This window comes from Myotis nattereri, assembly GCF_964212035.1.
Source record: "Myotis nattereri genome assembly, chromosome: 3".
NCBI classification, from domain to species: domain Eukaryota; kingdom Metazoa; phylum Chordata; class Mammalia; order Chiroptera; family Vespertilionidae; genus Myotis; species Myotis nattereri.
The window spans coordinates 159,733,835-159,750,385 of record NC_138077.1 but is presented as its reverse complement, the minus strand read 5'-3'; the positions used below and the strand labels follow the sequence as shown (position 1 = coordinate 159,750,385).

The window sequence follows — 16,551 nt, the reverse complement described above, 5'->3', positions numbered from 1 at the left end:
ATGTAGAACTTTTCAAAGTTAAAAGCACTAGAATTATTGACATTAGTGGCCTAGTGCACGGATTCATGCACATTGAAAGAAAATTAATTAGAAATATTTTAATATCGCTATTTGCCCTTTCTCTATAATAGACGTGTCAGAGATGAAAATTAGTAAAATGTATATGAAAATAATATATAAATTGATTAAAAACAATAACAATATAACAAAGACATGATATAAAAACAAAAACATGATATAAAAACATTGATAAAAACAATGACTGATAAATTGATTAAACTTATTCTAATATCTCACTGTATACCACATTAAGACTAAAAACACATTAATAGTGCTTGACTAATTCCCCTTGTGATGAAGTATTTAAAACTTTTAATGTCACATGCTCTTTGAACTCAAGAGAAAGCAACATATAACTGACCATGTCTGAAAACAAGTTCAGGTAGGAATATTCCTACTCTGTCTGGATTGGTGCCAGCAAGAGCTTTATATGTATCGTGCATGCGTGAGTCAACATTTATTTTTAAATTGCCAGTCGCATCATATGTACCGGCTGGTCAGTCAGTCAGATGGATGGATGGATGGATGGTCAGTTACTTAGCCTTTTATATATAAAGGTTTACCCACCCCAAAACTCAAAATTTCTAGGAATATAGAAAATTAAGGATAGAAAAATATAAGAAGAAAATAAGATAAAAGATTATTCTTGTTAAATAAAGACATGAGAGAAAAGTAATAAAAAAATAAATGAACAAATAAATTATATAGGAAGAAATACAAATTACCACATAATAGCATAATACATAATAGCATGTTGCAAATTTATTAAAGATGAATATTATGAAAAGCAATGAAGACTTACCTGCTGAGAATACCCCCGAAAAGTTGGATTTACAGTTTTAATTCCTTGAAACAGATTAGTAGGCACAACAGAACCTGGCCTAAGGAAGAAAACATTTTTAATGAGAAATTTGTGATGTTTTGTTTATTTAGAGTTTAGCAATTAAGAATTGAAGGTATTAAATTGAAAAGTGTTTGTGTTTCAAAAAAATCATTCAAAATTGACCAGTATTATGTTTCACAGACTTGTCAGACAGCTAATTACTGATATTTAGGCTATATTTTATTGTTCTCTTCCCTAATGAAATTATCATACTCTATTATATAATGTTTCAAAAATACTGAATTATTTAAAATAAAAATTTATTTACTTAAAATTTCTGGGGTAATTAAGGTAAGTGTACCTAGTATACTATCTAACTAAAAATTTAAAACCAGACATTAAATACCCATGAAAACAAGTGAAAAGTAAACCAATATATGAGATTTTTAAGTCCTTACAAGTCTGTGCTATGACACTTAAGGCTTACATTTAAGTCTTTTATCCATTTTGAGTTTATCCTTGTATATGATCTAAGTTGGTGGTCTAGTTTCATTTTTTTGCATGTATCTGGGCAATTTTCCCAATGCCATTTATTGAAGAGACTATCTTTTTTTTGTTTAATACATTTTTACTGATTTTTTACAGAGAGGAAGGGGAAGGGATAGAGTTAGAAACATCGATGAGAGAGAAACACTGATCAGCTGCCTCCTGCACACCCTACACTGGGGATGTGCACGCAACCAAGGTACATGCCCTTGACCGGAATCGAACCTGGGACCTTTCAGTCCACAGGCCAACGCTCTATCCACTGAGCCAAACCGGTTAGGATGAAGAGACTATCTTTATTCCATTGTATGCTCTTGCCTCCTTTGTCAAATATTAATTGACCATATTGGTATGGGTAAATTTCTGGGGTCTCTGTTCTATTCCATTGGTCTATATGCCTGTTCCTGTGCCAGTAATAGACTACGTATTTTGATTACAATAGCTTTATAGTATAGTTTGATATCTGGTATTGTGACTCAACTTTGTTGTTCTTTCTCAAGATTGCTGACATTATTCATGGTCTTTTTTGGTTCCATATAAATTTCTGGGATATTGTTTTAGATCTGTGAAATATGCCATTCGTCTTTTAATAGGGATTGTGTTGAATCTGTAGATTCCTCTGGGTAGTAGGGACATTTTAATGATGTTAATTCTTCCTATCAATGTACATGGTATCTGTTTCCACTTGTTCGTATCTTCCTCAATTCCATTTTTCTATTTTTTTCTTTTTTTCAAAAATAAGTCATTATTGTTCAGATTATTACAGTTGTTCCTCTTTTTTCTCCCCATAGCTCCCCTCCACCTGGTTCCAACCCCACCCCATACCCTTACGTGCCCCCACTGTCCTCATCCATAGGTGTTCAATTCTTGGCCAGTCTCTTCCTGCACCCTCCACACCCTCTTCCCCCCGAGAATTGTCAGTCCACTCCCTTTCTATGCCCCTGATTCTATTATATTCACCCATTTATTTTGTTCATTATATTTTTTATTCACTTGATTTTTAGATTCACTTGTTGATATGTATTTGCTGTCACTTTGTTTTTCATAATTTTTATCTTTACCTTTTTCTTCTTCCTCTTCTTAAAGAATACCCTTCAGCATTTCATTAATACTGGTTTGGTGGTGATGAACTCCTTTAGCTTGTTCTTATCTGTGAAGCTCTTTATCTGACTTTCAATTCTAAATGATAGCTTTGCTGGGTAGAGTAATCTTGGTTGTAGGTCCTTGCTATTCATCACTCTGAATATTTCTTGCCACTCCCTTCTGGCCTGCAGAGTTTCTGCTGAGAAATCAGCTGACAGTCATATGGGTATTCCCTTGTAGGTAACCGTTTTTCTCTTGCTGCTTTTAAGATTCTCTCTTTGTCTTTTGCCCTTGGCATTTTAATTATGATGTGTCTTGGTGTGGTCCTCTTTGGATTCCTTTTGTTTGGGGTTCTCTGCGCTTCCTGGACCTGTAAGTCTATTTCTTTCACCAGGTAGGGGGAGTTTTCTGTTATTATTTCTTCAAATAGGTTTTCAATATCTTGCTCTCTCTCTTCTTCTGGCACCCCCATAATTCTAATGTTGGTACGCTTGAAGCTGTCCCAGAGGCTCCTTACACTATCTTCATATTTTTGGATTCTTTTTTTCATTTTACTTTTCTGGTTGGGTGTTTTTTGCTTCTTTGTATTTCAAATCTTTGACTTGATTCTTGGGACCCTCTAGTCTGCTGTTGGATCTCTGTATATTATTCTTTATTTCAGTCAGTGTATGCTTAATTTCTAATTGGCCCTTTTTCATATCCTTGAGGGTCTCACTAAATTTATCAGAGGTTTCTAGAAGATTCCTGAGTAACCTTATAACCATGGTTTTGAACTCTATATCAAGTAGTTTGCTTTCCTCCATTTCTTTCATTTGTGACATGTTTCTTTGTCTCCGCATTTTGGCTGCTTCCCTGTGTTGACAGAGTGGCTTTCTGTGCTAGGTGTCCTATAGGGCCCAGTGGCTCGGCCTCCTCAGTCACCTGAGGTGGATGCTCTTGGTGCTCCCCTTTGTGGGCTGTGTGCACAGTCTTGTTGTAGTTAAGCCTTGATTGCTGTTGGTATCACTAGGAGGAATTGACCTCCAGAACAATTGGCTGTGAGAACCAGTTGTGTCTACAATGGGAGAACTGCTGTGCTGGAAACACCCTTATGGGGAAGAACTTGCTTCAGTGGGGCTTTGGTACTCACTGAGTCTGCCCCCTGAGTGTGTCTCTTATGGATCTGAAGAGTTGTAATCTGGTGTGGCCTCACTTTAACCACTGGGTACACTGGCTCTTGGATCTCCAAGGAGGTACAAAGTCAGCCACTGCCTGAGGCCACCCAGCAGGAGCTACAGAGAGATCTGCAGATTCCTCCTCTTTGTTTGGGGTTGGAGGTGCCCAGATGAGGTGCAGCTGTGAAGCAATGCTGGCTGCTGATGAGCCAGCCTTAGGCCTTCTTTTGGAAGCTCTGGGGTTCTTTGACCCAGCTTCAGTTTGTTAGGTTAGGTTGCAAAAGGCCAGGCCATTCATATGCAAAAGCCTCTGCGCATAGCTTGGGTGGGGTTGTAAATTGGGTGGGGCATGGTCTCAGGGAATCACAGGGCGGTGTAAACAGCAATGGTTGCCTGTCAGCCCTGCCCCAATAGGTCTCTGGGTCTCTGGGTCCCACGGTCCCATGCAGGAACAATGAACGCTGCGAGCACCTCTGAGAGTAAGCCACCCTCGTGTTCCAGCCTGATGCCAGACAGTCCAGTTTCTCCCCGTATGAGTCTGGGTCCCCAGAGTCTCACAAGAAACTGTATTTCAGAGCAGTCAGAAGTTTGTATCTCCCTCCTGATTGAAAGAGACCACAGCATATCCAGTTGCCAGCCCGTTTCACACACCTCCGTACCTCCACTCTTCCACACATCTGCACCTCCTACCAGTCTAGATGCACTTTTCTCTATCCCTCTAGTTGTTGGACTTCCACTCAGCCAGCCTTCCCGTGGTTCTGGATGATATCCATTTTGTCTTTTAGTTGTAGTTTTGATGTGGTTTTGGGAGGCAGCAAGTACAGGCGTTTACCTATGCCGCCATCTTGGTTCTCTCCCTCAATTTCATTTCTCAATGTCCTATAGTTTTTTGAGTACAGGTCTTTTTCCTCCTTGGTCAAGTTTATTCCTAAGTATCTTATTTTTGTTGTTGTTGCAATGGTAAATGGCATTGTTTTTTCAGTTTCTCTTTCTGAGAGTTCATTATTGGTGTATAAATATGCCATCATTGATTGATTCTTGCATGTGCCCCGACCGGAAATTGAATCTGCAACCTTGGCATATTGGGATCATGCTCTAACCAACTGAGCATGATATTCATTTAAAACAATAAAGAGCCCTACCTGGTATGGGTCAGTGGATACAGCGTCGGCCTGCGAACTGAAGGATCCTGGTCAAGGGCACATGCCCGGTTGCAGGTTCAATCCCCAGTAGCGGGCATGCAGGAGGCAGCCAATCAATGATTCTCTCTCATCATTGATGTTTCTCTCTCTCTCTCCCTCACCCTTCCTCTCTGAAATCAATAAAAATATATTTAAAAAATAATATTTTTTAAAAATAAAAGCAATAAAGGAAAGAAAGATATTAATTACATACCTGCTTTTATGCCACAGTTCCGTCATCAGTTTGAGATAACTTTTACAAATGGCTGGTTTCTTATCTGTTCGAACTAGTCCTCCACAATCAAGAAAAAACTGTGTCAAAGGTGGGCTGATTTAAAGAAAATGAAATATATGTTAAAGGGTAATCAAGCTTAATACTGATTACTTTCTCGTCAGTCAATTAACTGACAGTACAAAGAGCCCGCTATCTATTATTTCTTTGTTCTCTTTTATAGCTTCACATTCATTTCTTCATATTCTTGCTCAAACCAGATTTGATTCCACCATATCAGAGTCTTCAAAGCCGTCAGATCCAGTTAATACCTTTCACTTTCCTTTCAGTAGCACACACAGGTGACTTACCCCCCCTCATTCTTGAGCAACCCTTCTCTTGACCAATGTAATGTACCTTTCTTCTTTACCTCTCTGACAGTTCTTTTTCCTCTTTATTGTTCTTTCTGCTCTTACTAGATATCTAAATGTCAGGGTTCCTCAGGACTTGATCCTATAACGTTTTCTCTCTTCCCTACATACACTTTCCCTGGTTAATCTTAAATTATCACACATATGCAATGACACTCAAATTTACAAAAATGAAACATCTAAACTCCAGAGTTACAACAAATACCCAAAGATATGGCTGTCTTGGGCATCCCAAATTTAACATGCTCAAAATTTAACTTGTAAGTTAATCAGCTTCTTCTAAGCTTCTACAGCCCAGTAAGTGGTACTGCATCCAATGGCTCAAGTTACCAATTTATAAGGCAATGAACTTGATTAACTTGAGGGAACCTCCAAAAATCTATTCACTTACAGTAAACTGTCTGGGCAAAGGACCAAATACTGGCCTGCAATAAATCAGCTACCATAAAAAGATATTCCAGCCCTAGCTGGTTTGGCTCAGTGGATAGAGGATCAGCCTGCAGACCAAAGGGTCCCGGGTTCAATTCCGGTCAAGGGCATGTACCTTGGTTACAGGCTCCTCCCTGGTCCGGGGCCCTAGTCAGGGCTCCTGCAGGAGGCAACCAATTGATGTGTTTCTCTCACATCGATGTTTCTCTCTGTCTCTCCTTCTCTCTTCCATTCTCTCTAAAAATCAATGGAAAAATATCCTTGGGTGAGGATTAACAAAAACAAACAAAAAATAAATAAATAAAATGTTTAAATGTTTAAAAAAACAAAAGATATTTCATGTAAGTGGAACCATAAGAAAACCTGGGTAAACATACTTATATTAGACAAAATAGATTTTATCTCAAAAAACTGTAACAAGAAATAAAGAAGGTCGTTCTGTAATGATAAAGGTGTCAATTCATCAAGAGGGTATCATTTGTAAATATGTATGTACCCAATATAGGAGCATCTAAATATATAAAGCAAATAGTAACAGATCTGAAGGGAGACATAGACAGCAGTAGAATAATAGTAGAGGACTTCAATACTCCCAATTTCAACAACGGACAGGTCATCCAGTCAGAAAAATCAACAAGGAAACATTGGACTTAAGCTACACATAACACCAGATGGCCCTAACAGACACATACAGGACATTCCATCCAACCCAGTTTCTTGCTTACTCTATCTTGACAGTTACCAACAAGAAAAAGAAAATAACTTTTTAGGACTATTAACATATTTCATTTTAGTTAATTCATGTAACTTTCTAAATGGGGCATTTAAGAAAATGGGAGAAAAAGAAACTATGCTTTGAGGGGAGCAAGAAAAGAAGTACAGGCAGGGATTTATAAAATTCTGTTGGCAAGGGGAATTCAATAGAATTGTTAAATCTTTCCCATATTACTATTAATGTGTATCTATTTTTAACCCCTTTTTTTCATACTACAGAGCATGGTTTTCTGCTCAGATTAACTTAAAAAAGCTATACAAACAAAAAAAAATATCAATTTCTATACTTACCAATTAGAAAGAGCCTGCAAAGCTGCATTCATATAACAAGTATTGCCAATATTTTTCAAACCTGTAAGACCTAGTAAGACAAAGTATAAGCTATGTATCATTCAATGATGCAATGACTCAATAATTTTATGTGTTTACTGAATATGTAACTATGTATGATAGTTATTATAGATCCCAAACTACATTAAGAAAATACAAAATACATTATGCAAATACAAAATAACAGTCTGAACAACTCAGAGAGATCAGACTTATACCAAAGTGTTAATTTTCAGATAGTTATTTAAATATACACTTACGTAAAGGATTAAAATTCCCTTATATCAATTACAAAACAAATTTTTTTGCTAAATTATATAGTTTAGACTAAAACCTGTGGGCTTTGGTAAAGTGATGCCAGAGAAATCAAGCATCACTCGAAGTTGTCAGTTTGCTTTTTGCAAATACAATTTTAATAGTCGAAATTTCAAAATATTTTTATTTTTTAATTTTATCTTTATTGTTGAAAGTATTACAGATGTCCCTTTTCTCCCACTGACCCCCTCCACACTGTTCCCACCCTTTCTGCAGGCCTTCAACCCCTATTATCTGTGTCCATGGGAGTTATGCATATATGCATATAAATTCTTTGATTAATCTCTTCCCACCCCACCCTCTTTTTCTTCCCTCTGAAATACATCAGATTGTTAAGTGCTTCAATATCTCTGGTTCTATTTTGTTTGTAAGTTAATTTTGTTCAGTAGATTCCACATATATTAAGATCATGTAATACTTGTCTTTGTCTGGCTTATTTCACTTAGCACAATACTCTCCAGGTCCCTACATGCTGTCTGAAAATGTAATAATTGTTTTTACACCTGCATAGTATTCCACTATGTGCAGTAAACCAGATTCGGGGCTGACAGTGCCCCAGCAACAACATAACCCACAGTCGAAGGTGGAATTGCGCAGCCCCATGAGGAATTGGGCTCCCTCCTCTTTGGTTTCGAGGTGTGTCACCCAAGAACTGCCGCTGCCAAGTCACTGCAATTCAGCAGCTCCTGCATTGAGATTCTGCCCCCTGGTGGTCAGTGTACATTATAGCGACCAGTTGGACAGTAGGAAGGATACTTAGCATATTAGCCTTTTATATATATAGATGCTCAAAGTCACTAATCATGCAAGAGATGCAAATCAAAATGATAATGAGGTACCATCTTACACCTGTCAGAATGGTTATCACCAACAAATCAACAAATGACAAGTGCTGGCGAGGATGTGGAGAAAAGGGTACCCCTGTGCACTACTGGTAGGAATGCAAACTGGTGCAGCCACCGTGGTGTTTCCTCAAAAAATTAAAAATGAAATTTCAATTTGACCCAGTAATCCCACTTCTAGGAATATATCCCAAGAAATCAGAAATACCAATCAGAAAGGATATATGCACCCCTATGTTCATAGCAGCACAACAGCTAAGATTTCAAAACAGCCTAAATGTCCATCAGCAGATGAATGGATTAAAAAACTGTGGTATATCTACACAATGGAATACTATGCTGCCATAAAAAAGAAAGAACTCTAACCATTCACAACAGCATGGATGGATCTGGAGAGCATTACACTAAGCGAAATAAGCCAGTTGGAGAAAGATAAGTATCACATGATCTCACTCATCCTATCTAATAAAAGACTGATATATAAATCAACCATCACTCCACAACAAAGATGGCGGAGCCCATAGTGGCCAGGGTGGGATGCTGGCAGCGTTGCCCCGGAATGCAAGCCCAGCGCCTGCACCCCGGATGCACGGAGGGTGGGGAGGGGCCTCGGGCCAGAGGGACCTCAGCATGTTTCTGAGCGTGCTGAGCCCGCAGCCCAGGCACCCAACACCCACCCAATCTTGCCCCCACTCCCCCAAGCCAACCTCTAGAGCCTCACGTCAGACTCCTGAAGCCAACGCAGGCAAAGGCACACCCCTAGCTGTCTCCCCCTCCCTCACCTCAACTCCCTGCACCTAGCTGCGAGGCTCTGGGGAGTCTGCTGCAGATCTCCCAGCCAGCACCTCCTGGGTGCCTACCGGTCCCTATAAGTGCACCACTTTCTGCACCCACCAGTTCCACCATCCCGTTTCCCCAAGCTCCCTACGGCGTCTGCCTCTCACCCACATCCCTACTGGCTCCCAAGATCCCCACTCTCTCCTGCACCCCCACTCTCTTCTGCATTCCGATGCTTTCTGCGCTTCTTTTGCCTCCTGCATTTAGCTCCCTCCTACGCCCCTGCTCCCCTGGCTCCCCGTCTACCTCTAGTGACCAGATTTCCAGCCTGGCGAGCCCACACTCCCTTTCACGAAGAGGGAACCTCGGCAACCTCTAAGCACCCGAGAGCTTTGGACAGCCTGTCCACGAGGGTTGGAGGAGTTTAGCTGAGAGATTGTTCCTCAGGTCAGGCAGCCTAGCAGAATGTAAAATCCTTTCCCCTTCTAGCGGGGACCCGTCAGCCTGCACCCTGCCAGCTCCGGGGATTGAAAGAGGGTGTGCATGGTTAAAGGAAACTTTCCAGCAGAGCGCCTGGCTAAAGCAAACCTCGCATCTGTCAGGAATGCTCTCTGGGCACTGTCTTGCCAGGAGCTTGCGTTCCACTACAGTAGATGCAGCAAGGAAGCAATGATTAGTGCATCTGACAGCTAACGCTGAGGACGAGTAGGAAAAACACACACTCCCCAGTCCTAGCTAGTGAATCTGAGTATGATGCAACCTTGTGTGCCTGTACGACAAAGAGAGAGGCTTAAGGAAACATAAACGTTTAAGAGTAGAGTAAATGACACTGCCACTAAGAAAGAGCACACTTAATTACACTTTGGACTTTTCACAGTCAGTAAGGACACCTGTATTTTGTGCTTTATGATTCACATGATCTGATCATTTGAGTGGGGCCAATACAAACAAAAAGGCACTGTTGGTTTTGGTAATGAACTGAGATTTCAGATTTCTTGGTTGTTTTCTCCTTTGCCCACGTTCCCAGATTCTCAAAACTCTAGGATTAGTTTTGGGAGGGATGAGAGAAGAAAATATGTAAATACTCAGGAGGATTAAAATCAGATAGCAGTTGAGATGATAGCCATGGTTTTTGAGTTGGCAAATGAATCGGTTTGAAATTTGTGAACCTGGCCTCTGGCTAGGCTGGGCGCAGAACACTTGCGTCATTGCAGGCCGGGCTGAGGGACCCCCCTCCCATGCACGAATTTCGTGCACCGGGCCTCTAGTTTGTGGAATATAATGAACAACATAAACTGATGAACAAAATCAGATTCAGAGACAGAGAAACATCAAACAGACCATCCAACCTCAAAGGAAAGATGGGGGGTCAGGGAGGAAGGTTAAGGGGTACCACCAAAGGGCTGTATGCATGCATATAAGCATAACTCTTGGACACAGATAGTAGGGAGGTGAGGGCATGTGCTGGAGGGTGTGAACGGCCGGGGAGAGGTCAATGGGGGAAAAGGAGACATATGTAATATTTTAAGCAATAAAGAATTTAAATAATACAAAAAAAAAACAACAAAGAAAATAATGACAATTTTACTTCCTCCTTTTCAATTTGGATGCCTTTTATTTTTTCTTCTTGCCTGACTGCTGTGGCTAAGACTTTCAGTACTATGTTGAGTAAGAGTGGACATCCCTATCGTGTTCCTGTTCTTAGGGGAAATGCTTTTAGTTTTTGCCCACTGAGTATGATATTAGCTGTAGGTTTATCATAGAGGGCTTTTATTATGTTAAGGAATGATCCCTCTATTCCCACTTTGCTGAGAGTTTTTATCAAAAATGGATATTGGGCCCAGCCTGTATAACTCAGTGGTTAAGTGTGAATCCATGTCACAGTTCAATTCGGTCAGGGCACATGCCCAGGTTGCAGGCTTGATCTCCAGTAGGGGGCTTGCAGGAGGCAGCTGATGGATGTTTCTCTCTCATCAATGTTTCTATCTCTCCCTTCCTCTCTTTCTAAAATCAATAAAAATAATTTTTAAAAAGTGTTGGATTTTCCTGAAAGTTTTTTCTGCATCTATTGATATGATCATGTGGTTTTATGTCTTTCAATTTCTTTATGTGATGTATCGCATTTTTATTTTTATTATTATCATCTGCAGAGTTCTTTTCACAACTGTATAATGTGAAATTTTGAAATTTTCACAGGTTCGTACACCTGTGGAGTCCCTTGGCCTGGCCTGTGCCCTCTCACAACCCGGGAACCCACCGGTGCATGATCAGGGCCGGGAAAGGCTCCAGGGCATGTCTGGCCCATCTCGCCCAGTCCCAATCGGCCAGACCCCAGCAGTAAGTTAACCTACCAGTCAGAGCATCTGCCCCCTGGTGGCCAGTCTGCGTCATAGCTACTGGTCGAATGGTTGACCAGTTGCTTAGGCTTTTAAATACATAGATGGGCAATACCATACAAAGGAGGGTTACACAGAAGAATTATTTTACCTCTTGCCTTAAGTTCATCTTCTTCTTCCACTTCTATGTCCAGATCATCAAACACAGCAACCAGAGGAGTTTTTAATGTCGTGTTACTGGGTATTTTAAAATCCTTGATAACAAAACAGATAGTGGACTTAAATCCTTAGGTTAAAATTTTTTAAATTTTATCTCATATATACCACTTCAGTCTAAAATTTGGGAAATGTTATTTTTAAGTAAGAATTCACATTATTGCCCTAGCTGGTTTGGCTCAGTGGATAGAGCATCGGCCTGTGAACTGAAAGGTCCCAGGTTCGATTCCGGTCAAGGGCACCTGCCCGGGTTGTGGGCTCGATCCCCAGTGGGGGACTTGCAGGAAGCAGTCGATCCATGATTCTCTCTCATCATGGATGTTTCTATCTCTCTCTCCCTCTTCCTTCCTCTCTGAAATCAATAAAAATAGATTATAAAAATTTTAAAAAGTATCATTTAAAAAAATTCACGTTATTATCAATTAGAACAAAATTTACGTTTATATTTTGAAAGTAATAAGGATCTCTATCTAGAATAGCATGTCACTCTACCTTTATTAACATATGTACTTGAATGACACAATCACTTGTGACCTTTTTGAACTTGAACACAATTCACTCCAATTCAGTAAGGCCACATTAAGGTTTAAAAGACCTAAGTGCACATATCCTACAGTGTCTTTTCAGATTTTTCATGTTTTTTACAAGAAGCTTGTCTATCATAACATGCTAACTTATCTCTAAACTTCTACAATCTTTCCTGATAATTATTATACTTATTTATCCTTTTCTGCATGTGAAATAATTCATTTGTTTTAAATAGAAATAAAATACTCCAATACTAATTCCCAAGAATTGGCTTGACTCAGAAGTTGCAATTGGTGACCTGTAATGTCAAATGCTGGCCCACACTATTTAACAACAACAACAAAAAAGCAAAATTTGAGCTAATATTTTAAAAATTGGGAGAGCTTACAAAAAAATCTGATTTGGGCCGAAACCGGTTTGGCTCAGTGGATGGAGCGTCGGCCTGCGGACTGAAGGGTCCCAGGTTCGATTCCGATCAGGGGCATGTGCCTGGGTTGCGGGCACATCCCCAGTGGGGGATGTGCAGGAGGCGGCTGGTCGATGTTTCTCTCTCATCGATGTTTCTGACTCTCTATCTCTCTCCCTTCTTCTCTGTAAAAAATCAATAAAATATATTTAAAAAAAAAAAATCTGATTTGGTAAGTTCTCTTGTAATAACAGATTATCAAAGTATATTCAGTTGCAGAAGGAAAATGAATAGTAGTATGCACTCAGCATGTGCTCTGATTCTCCAATGTGTAGCTTTATTCCATCTCTATGATGCATGCATATTCCTTACACTGACCCACTTTATCTTTCTGGCATCTGTAGGTACTGAACATTTGAGGAGGAACCGTATTGTCATTTTGTTATATTTAAATACAGAGAAATGCAGTCTTTAAATAAACCATTTACCGCCTAGAAAAAATTTCTATTTGAGCCGAAACCGGTTTGGCTCAGTGGATGGAGCGTCGGTCTGCGGACTGGAGGGTCCTAGGTTCGATTCCGGTCAAGGGCATGTGCCTGGGTTGCGGGCACATCCCCGGTGGGAGATGTGCAGGAGGCGGCTGATCGATGTTTCTCTCTCATCGATGTTTCTGGCTCTCTGTCTCTCTCCCTTCCTCTCTGTGGAAAATCAATAAAATATATTAAAAAAAAATTTCTATTTGAAAAATCTTAATGATATTTCAATGGTTTCCAATACTGTTATTTTATAACTAATGCTCTATTCACACAGCCTTTAAATTTTATACCTCTAAAAAATTTGTACAAATAACTTTTTTCCCCCTCTAGTAATTTTTCAATAATGAATCATCAGGAAGTTGCATGAAATTAATGTCTTTAATGTACTCTACATATAACTCATCAAAGAATTATTTATAAGTCATCAGAAAAGTATCAGTACATTTATTCAACCAGATTCAACATTCACTAAGAGTATGTAATCTCTTCTAGCAGAAATGGCAACTGATAGCTGTTTTAACTTACTTTTCTTTAGTCAGTGATGATCATTTTCTCAATGTGTTTATTTGTACTTCTTTGTGAACTATCTGTGCTTATTCTTTTAGGCACCTTTTGAGTACTGCCCTTGTAAAAACTGTTAGCAGTTCCTTACGTGATTAAACTTTTAGTTATCAAATTTTTGTTAAAAACCTAAGATTGTTCAATAAAACTTATTCTCAAACTACCAGAACACTCCAGAGAAGGCAAAACCACATTTCTGAGTGATAAATAGGTATCAATGGGAGAAATAGTAATAGTGGTGACTTATTAATGAGAGCCATTCAAAACTATGAATCTAGAAATGCAACAAGTATACCTTGTCCAAAACCTAATCATCTTAATTTATAAGTGTGAGGCAAGCAAATTTACTATCACACATGTCTACTATCAGAATGTGATACAAAGATACAACAAAAAAAATCTAAGAGAGTTGGTATCAAGGACAATAACACATGTGTGGAAAAAACTCACTAATGTGTCAATTAAACCATATAGAGCAAATGATGACTAGAGTAAGTTAGAAGCCAACTATTTTAATTTTCCATTTCCCTTTTCCTGTATTTTTATGACTGGAAAATTCTCAAAATTAAGTGGTCAATCTTTGCAAGCCTATACATATTTTTTAACCAAAGATTGATGCTAAGCTTTAATATATTCTATCTGGTTTTCAATTAATTGTAAATGTTGAGAGTAATACAAATGGGGATGAAAAGGGGAAGTAAACGAGGAAAAGGGAACTGAATTAGTATTTGTTATTCCCTATCAAAGAAGGCCTACCACCTCTCCAAGAATCAGACTTGCTAGAAAAAGATAACACTATTTAAACCAGATTTTTGGTTATTTTAAGTTTTTAAAACACATCAGTTGCTTTCCATCTTCAGAGAGATAGGCTTCAGTCTCACCCTAACCAGGCATTCTACAAAAGAACAAAGACCAGCCTCAGTATTTGAACTGAGAAAAAGAGTCACATTGCAGATATTTTTCACAGTACAGGTTTGTTGGGGTTCTTTTAAATTTCAACTACATGACAAATTCTGAAATTATTATCTGAAAATATTTGCTATTATAATTAAATGGATTTAGATTATTACCTGGACATTGTTTTCTTGTGTTTGGTGAACCGGTCTTATGTGAGACAATGAAGGCTGAGTTCCTAATTTCCTATCCAAAAATACTTCTTTGCTGCAAGCATAACACCATACTCGAAGAGTGGTAAGGTTCACAGTTAAATAATGCTTTGTTTCCTGTATAATTTCATGGGGACAAAGAAGAGGAACCAGAATTAGGTATAGTTGAAAACATTTCAAAAAAGCATAGAAGATAAACTGCTGGCCTTTGATCAGTAACAACATACTCCAAAGAGAAGAGTTAAAGGCGAACACCAAAAATCATTCTTTCGATAAACTGCTGAAGTATTCTGAATAGTAATAATATCTAAGTCTACTCTAGAAGTTATTCTATTGTCATTTTTCAGCACCATTTATTATAAAAATAAAACACAACAGTATAAGACTCTGCTTTGCAGTTAGCATGTAAGCATAATACAAGAAAATAATTGACAATAACACAGTATCTATTCTAAAAGATCAGAATGGCAAAAGAATAAACATGACATTAGTTAAAGCACAAAACAGCTCAAGTAATAGTGAATATATGAACTTAGCCTTTCTCAACTGGGTTTCTGTAAGAGAATTATGCCCTATAGAAAATGATTTGTGCCGAAACCGGTTTGGCTCAGTGGGTGGAGCGTCGGCCTGCGGACTGAAGGGTCCCGGGTTCGATTCCGGTCAAGGGCATGTACCTGGGTTGCGGGCACTTCCCCAGTGGGGGGTGTGCAGGAGGCAGCTGATCGATGTTTCTCTCTCATCGATGTTTCTAACTCTCTATGTCTCTCCCTTCCTCTCTGTAAAAAATCAATAAAATATATTTAAAAAAAAAAAAAAGAAAAGAAAATGATTTGAGCAACTATTTTCTCATTTCTACCAAGATTGGTACACAACACTAACACCCTAGATCAGTGGTTCTCAACCATCCTAATGCTGCAACTCTAATATAATTCCTCATGTTGTGGTGACCCCCAATTTCATTGTTACAAATTGAACATAATTAAAGCATAGTGACTAATCACAAAAACAATATGTAACTCTATATGTGTTTTCCGATGGTCTTAGGCGACCCCTGTGAAAGGGTAGTTCGACCCCCAAAGGGGTCGCGACCCACAGGTTGAGAACCGCTGCTCTAGATGCACAGAAGTAAATCAATTAAGTACAATGATGCCTGAGGGTCTCGGGGTATTCGGGCTTAATTGACTGAGTTGAGGAACCCTAGTTAAGAACAGCTGATGCAGTAGAGATATCAATGTGAAAAAAGACAGTTCATTCTCGAGAAACTTACAGTTTAGAATGGGAGCAAATTTTCAAATTATAACTTCAATTAATAATGTTATATTTGCTTTCCCTCTCCTTCAGGCTTTCTTTAAAAATGCCTTGCATTAAAATTTTCTATATACATACCTGAGAATGTATGGTGCTGTGATCTACTTGTGATTCACCACAGCCAACATATGAACATCTATTCTATAAATAATTATACAAAAAGGAAAATAAAGTATTTTAGAACAAGTGTCACATTACAATAACAGCATTGCAATTACATTTACAATTAAATTTTGATCATTTTTTATCATGTTTTTTAACTTAATGATCAACTGACTTTCCATAGTTATTTTAACTAAAAGATAATAGGCACAAAAGAATAAAACCAGAATATTTCTAAGCTAAAAGTTGTCACCCCTAATAAAAAACAAGCATAAAATATTTTAGTAATTTACTAAAACTCGGTGAAAAAGCTGTAAATTAAAACCCAAAGTTTGAAGTTTAATTTTTGTCATCAATAATTTCATTTGCCCTGGCCAGGGGCTCAGTTGGTTGGAGCATTGTCCCGTGCACCAAAGAGTTGCAGATTCCATCCCCAGTCATATGGGAGGCAACTGATCAAAGTATGTATGTATAATTCATTCATTTATTCATTTCT

General features: G+C 38.7%; 1 protein-coding gene across 1 annotated transcript in view; it reads right to left on the bottom strand.

The window, feature by feature from the left end:
* The window catches only part of USP33 (ubiquitin specific peptidase 33), a 75,759-nt gene that overhangs the window by 32,068 nt on the left and 27,140 nt on the right, over positions 1 to 16,551 (bottom strand). Inside the window, exons 4-9 of the mRNA XM_081088442.1 lie at positions 16,032 to 16,094; positions 14,610 to 14,762; positions 11,444 to 11,546; positions 6,984 to 7,053; positions 5,062 to 5,175; positions 863 to 941 (exon numbers count right to left, since the gene is read on the bottom strand). Of these exons, the coding sequence (XP_080944568.1) occupies positions 863 to 941; positions 5,062 to 5,175; positions 6,984 to 7,053; positions 11,444 to 11,546; positions 14,610 to 14,762; positions 16,032 to 16,094 (582 nt within the window). The remainder of the gene's footprint in view (positions 1 to 862; positions 942 to 5,061; positions 5,176 to 6,983; positions 7,054 to 11,443; positions 11,547 to 14,609; positions 14,763 to 16,031; positions 16,095 to 16,551) is intronic.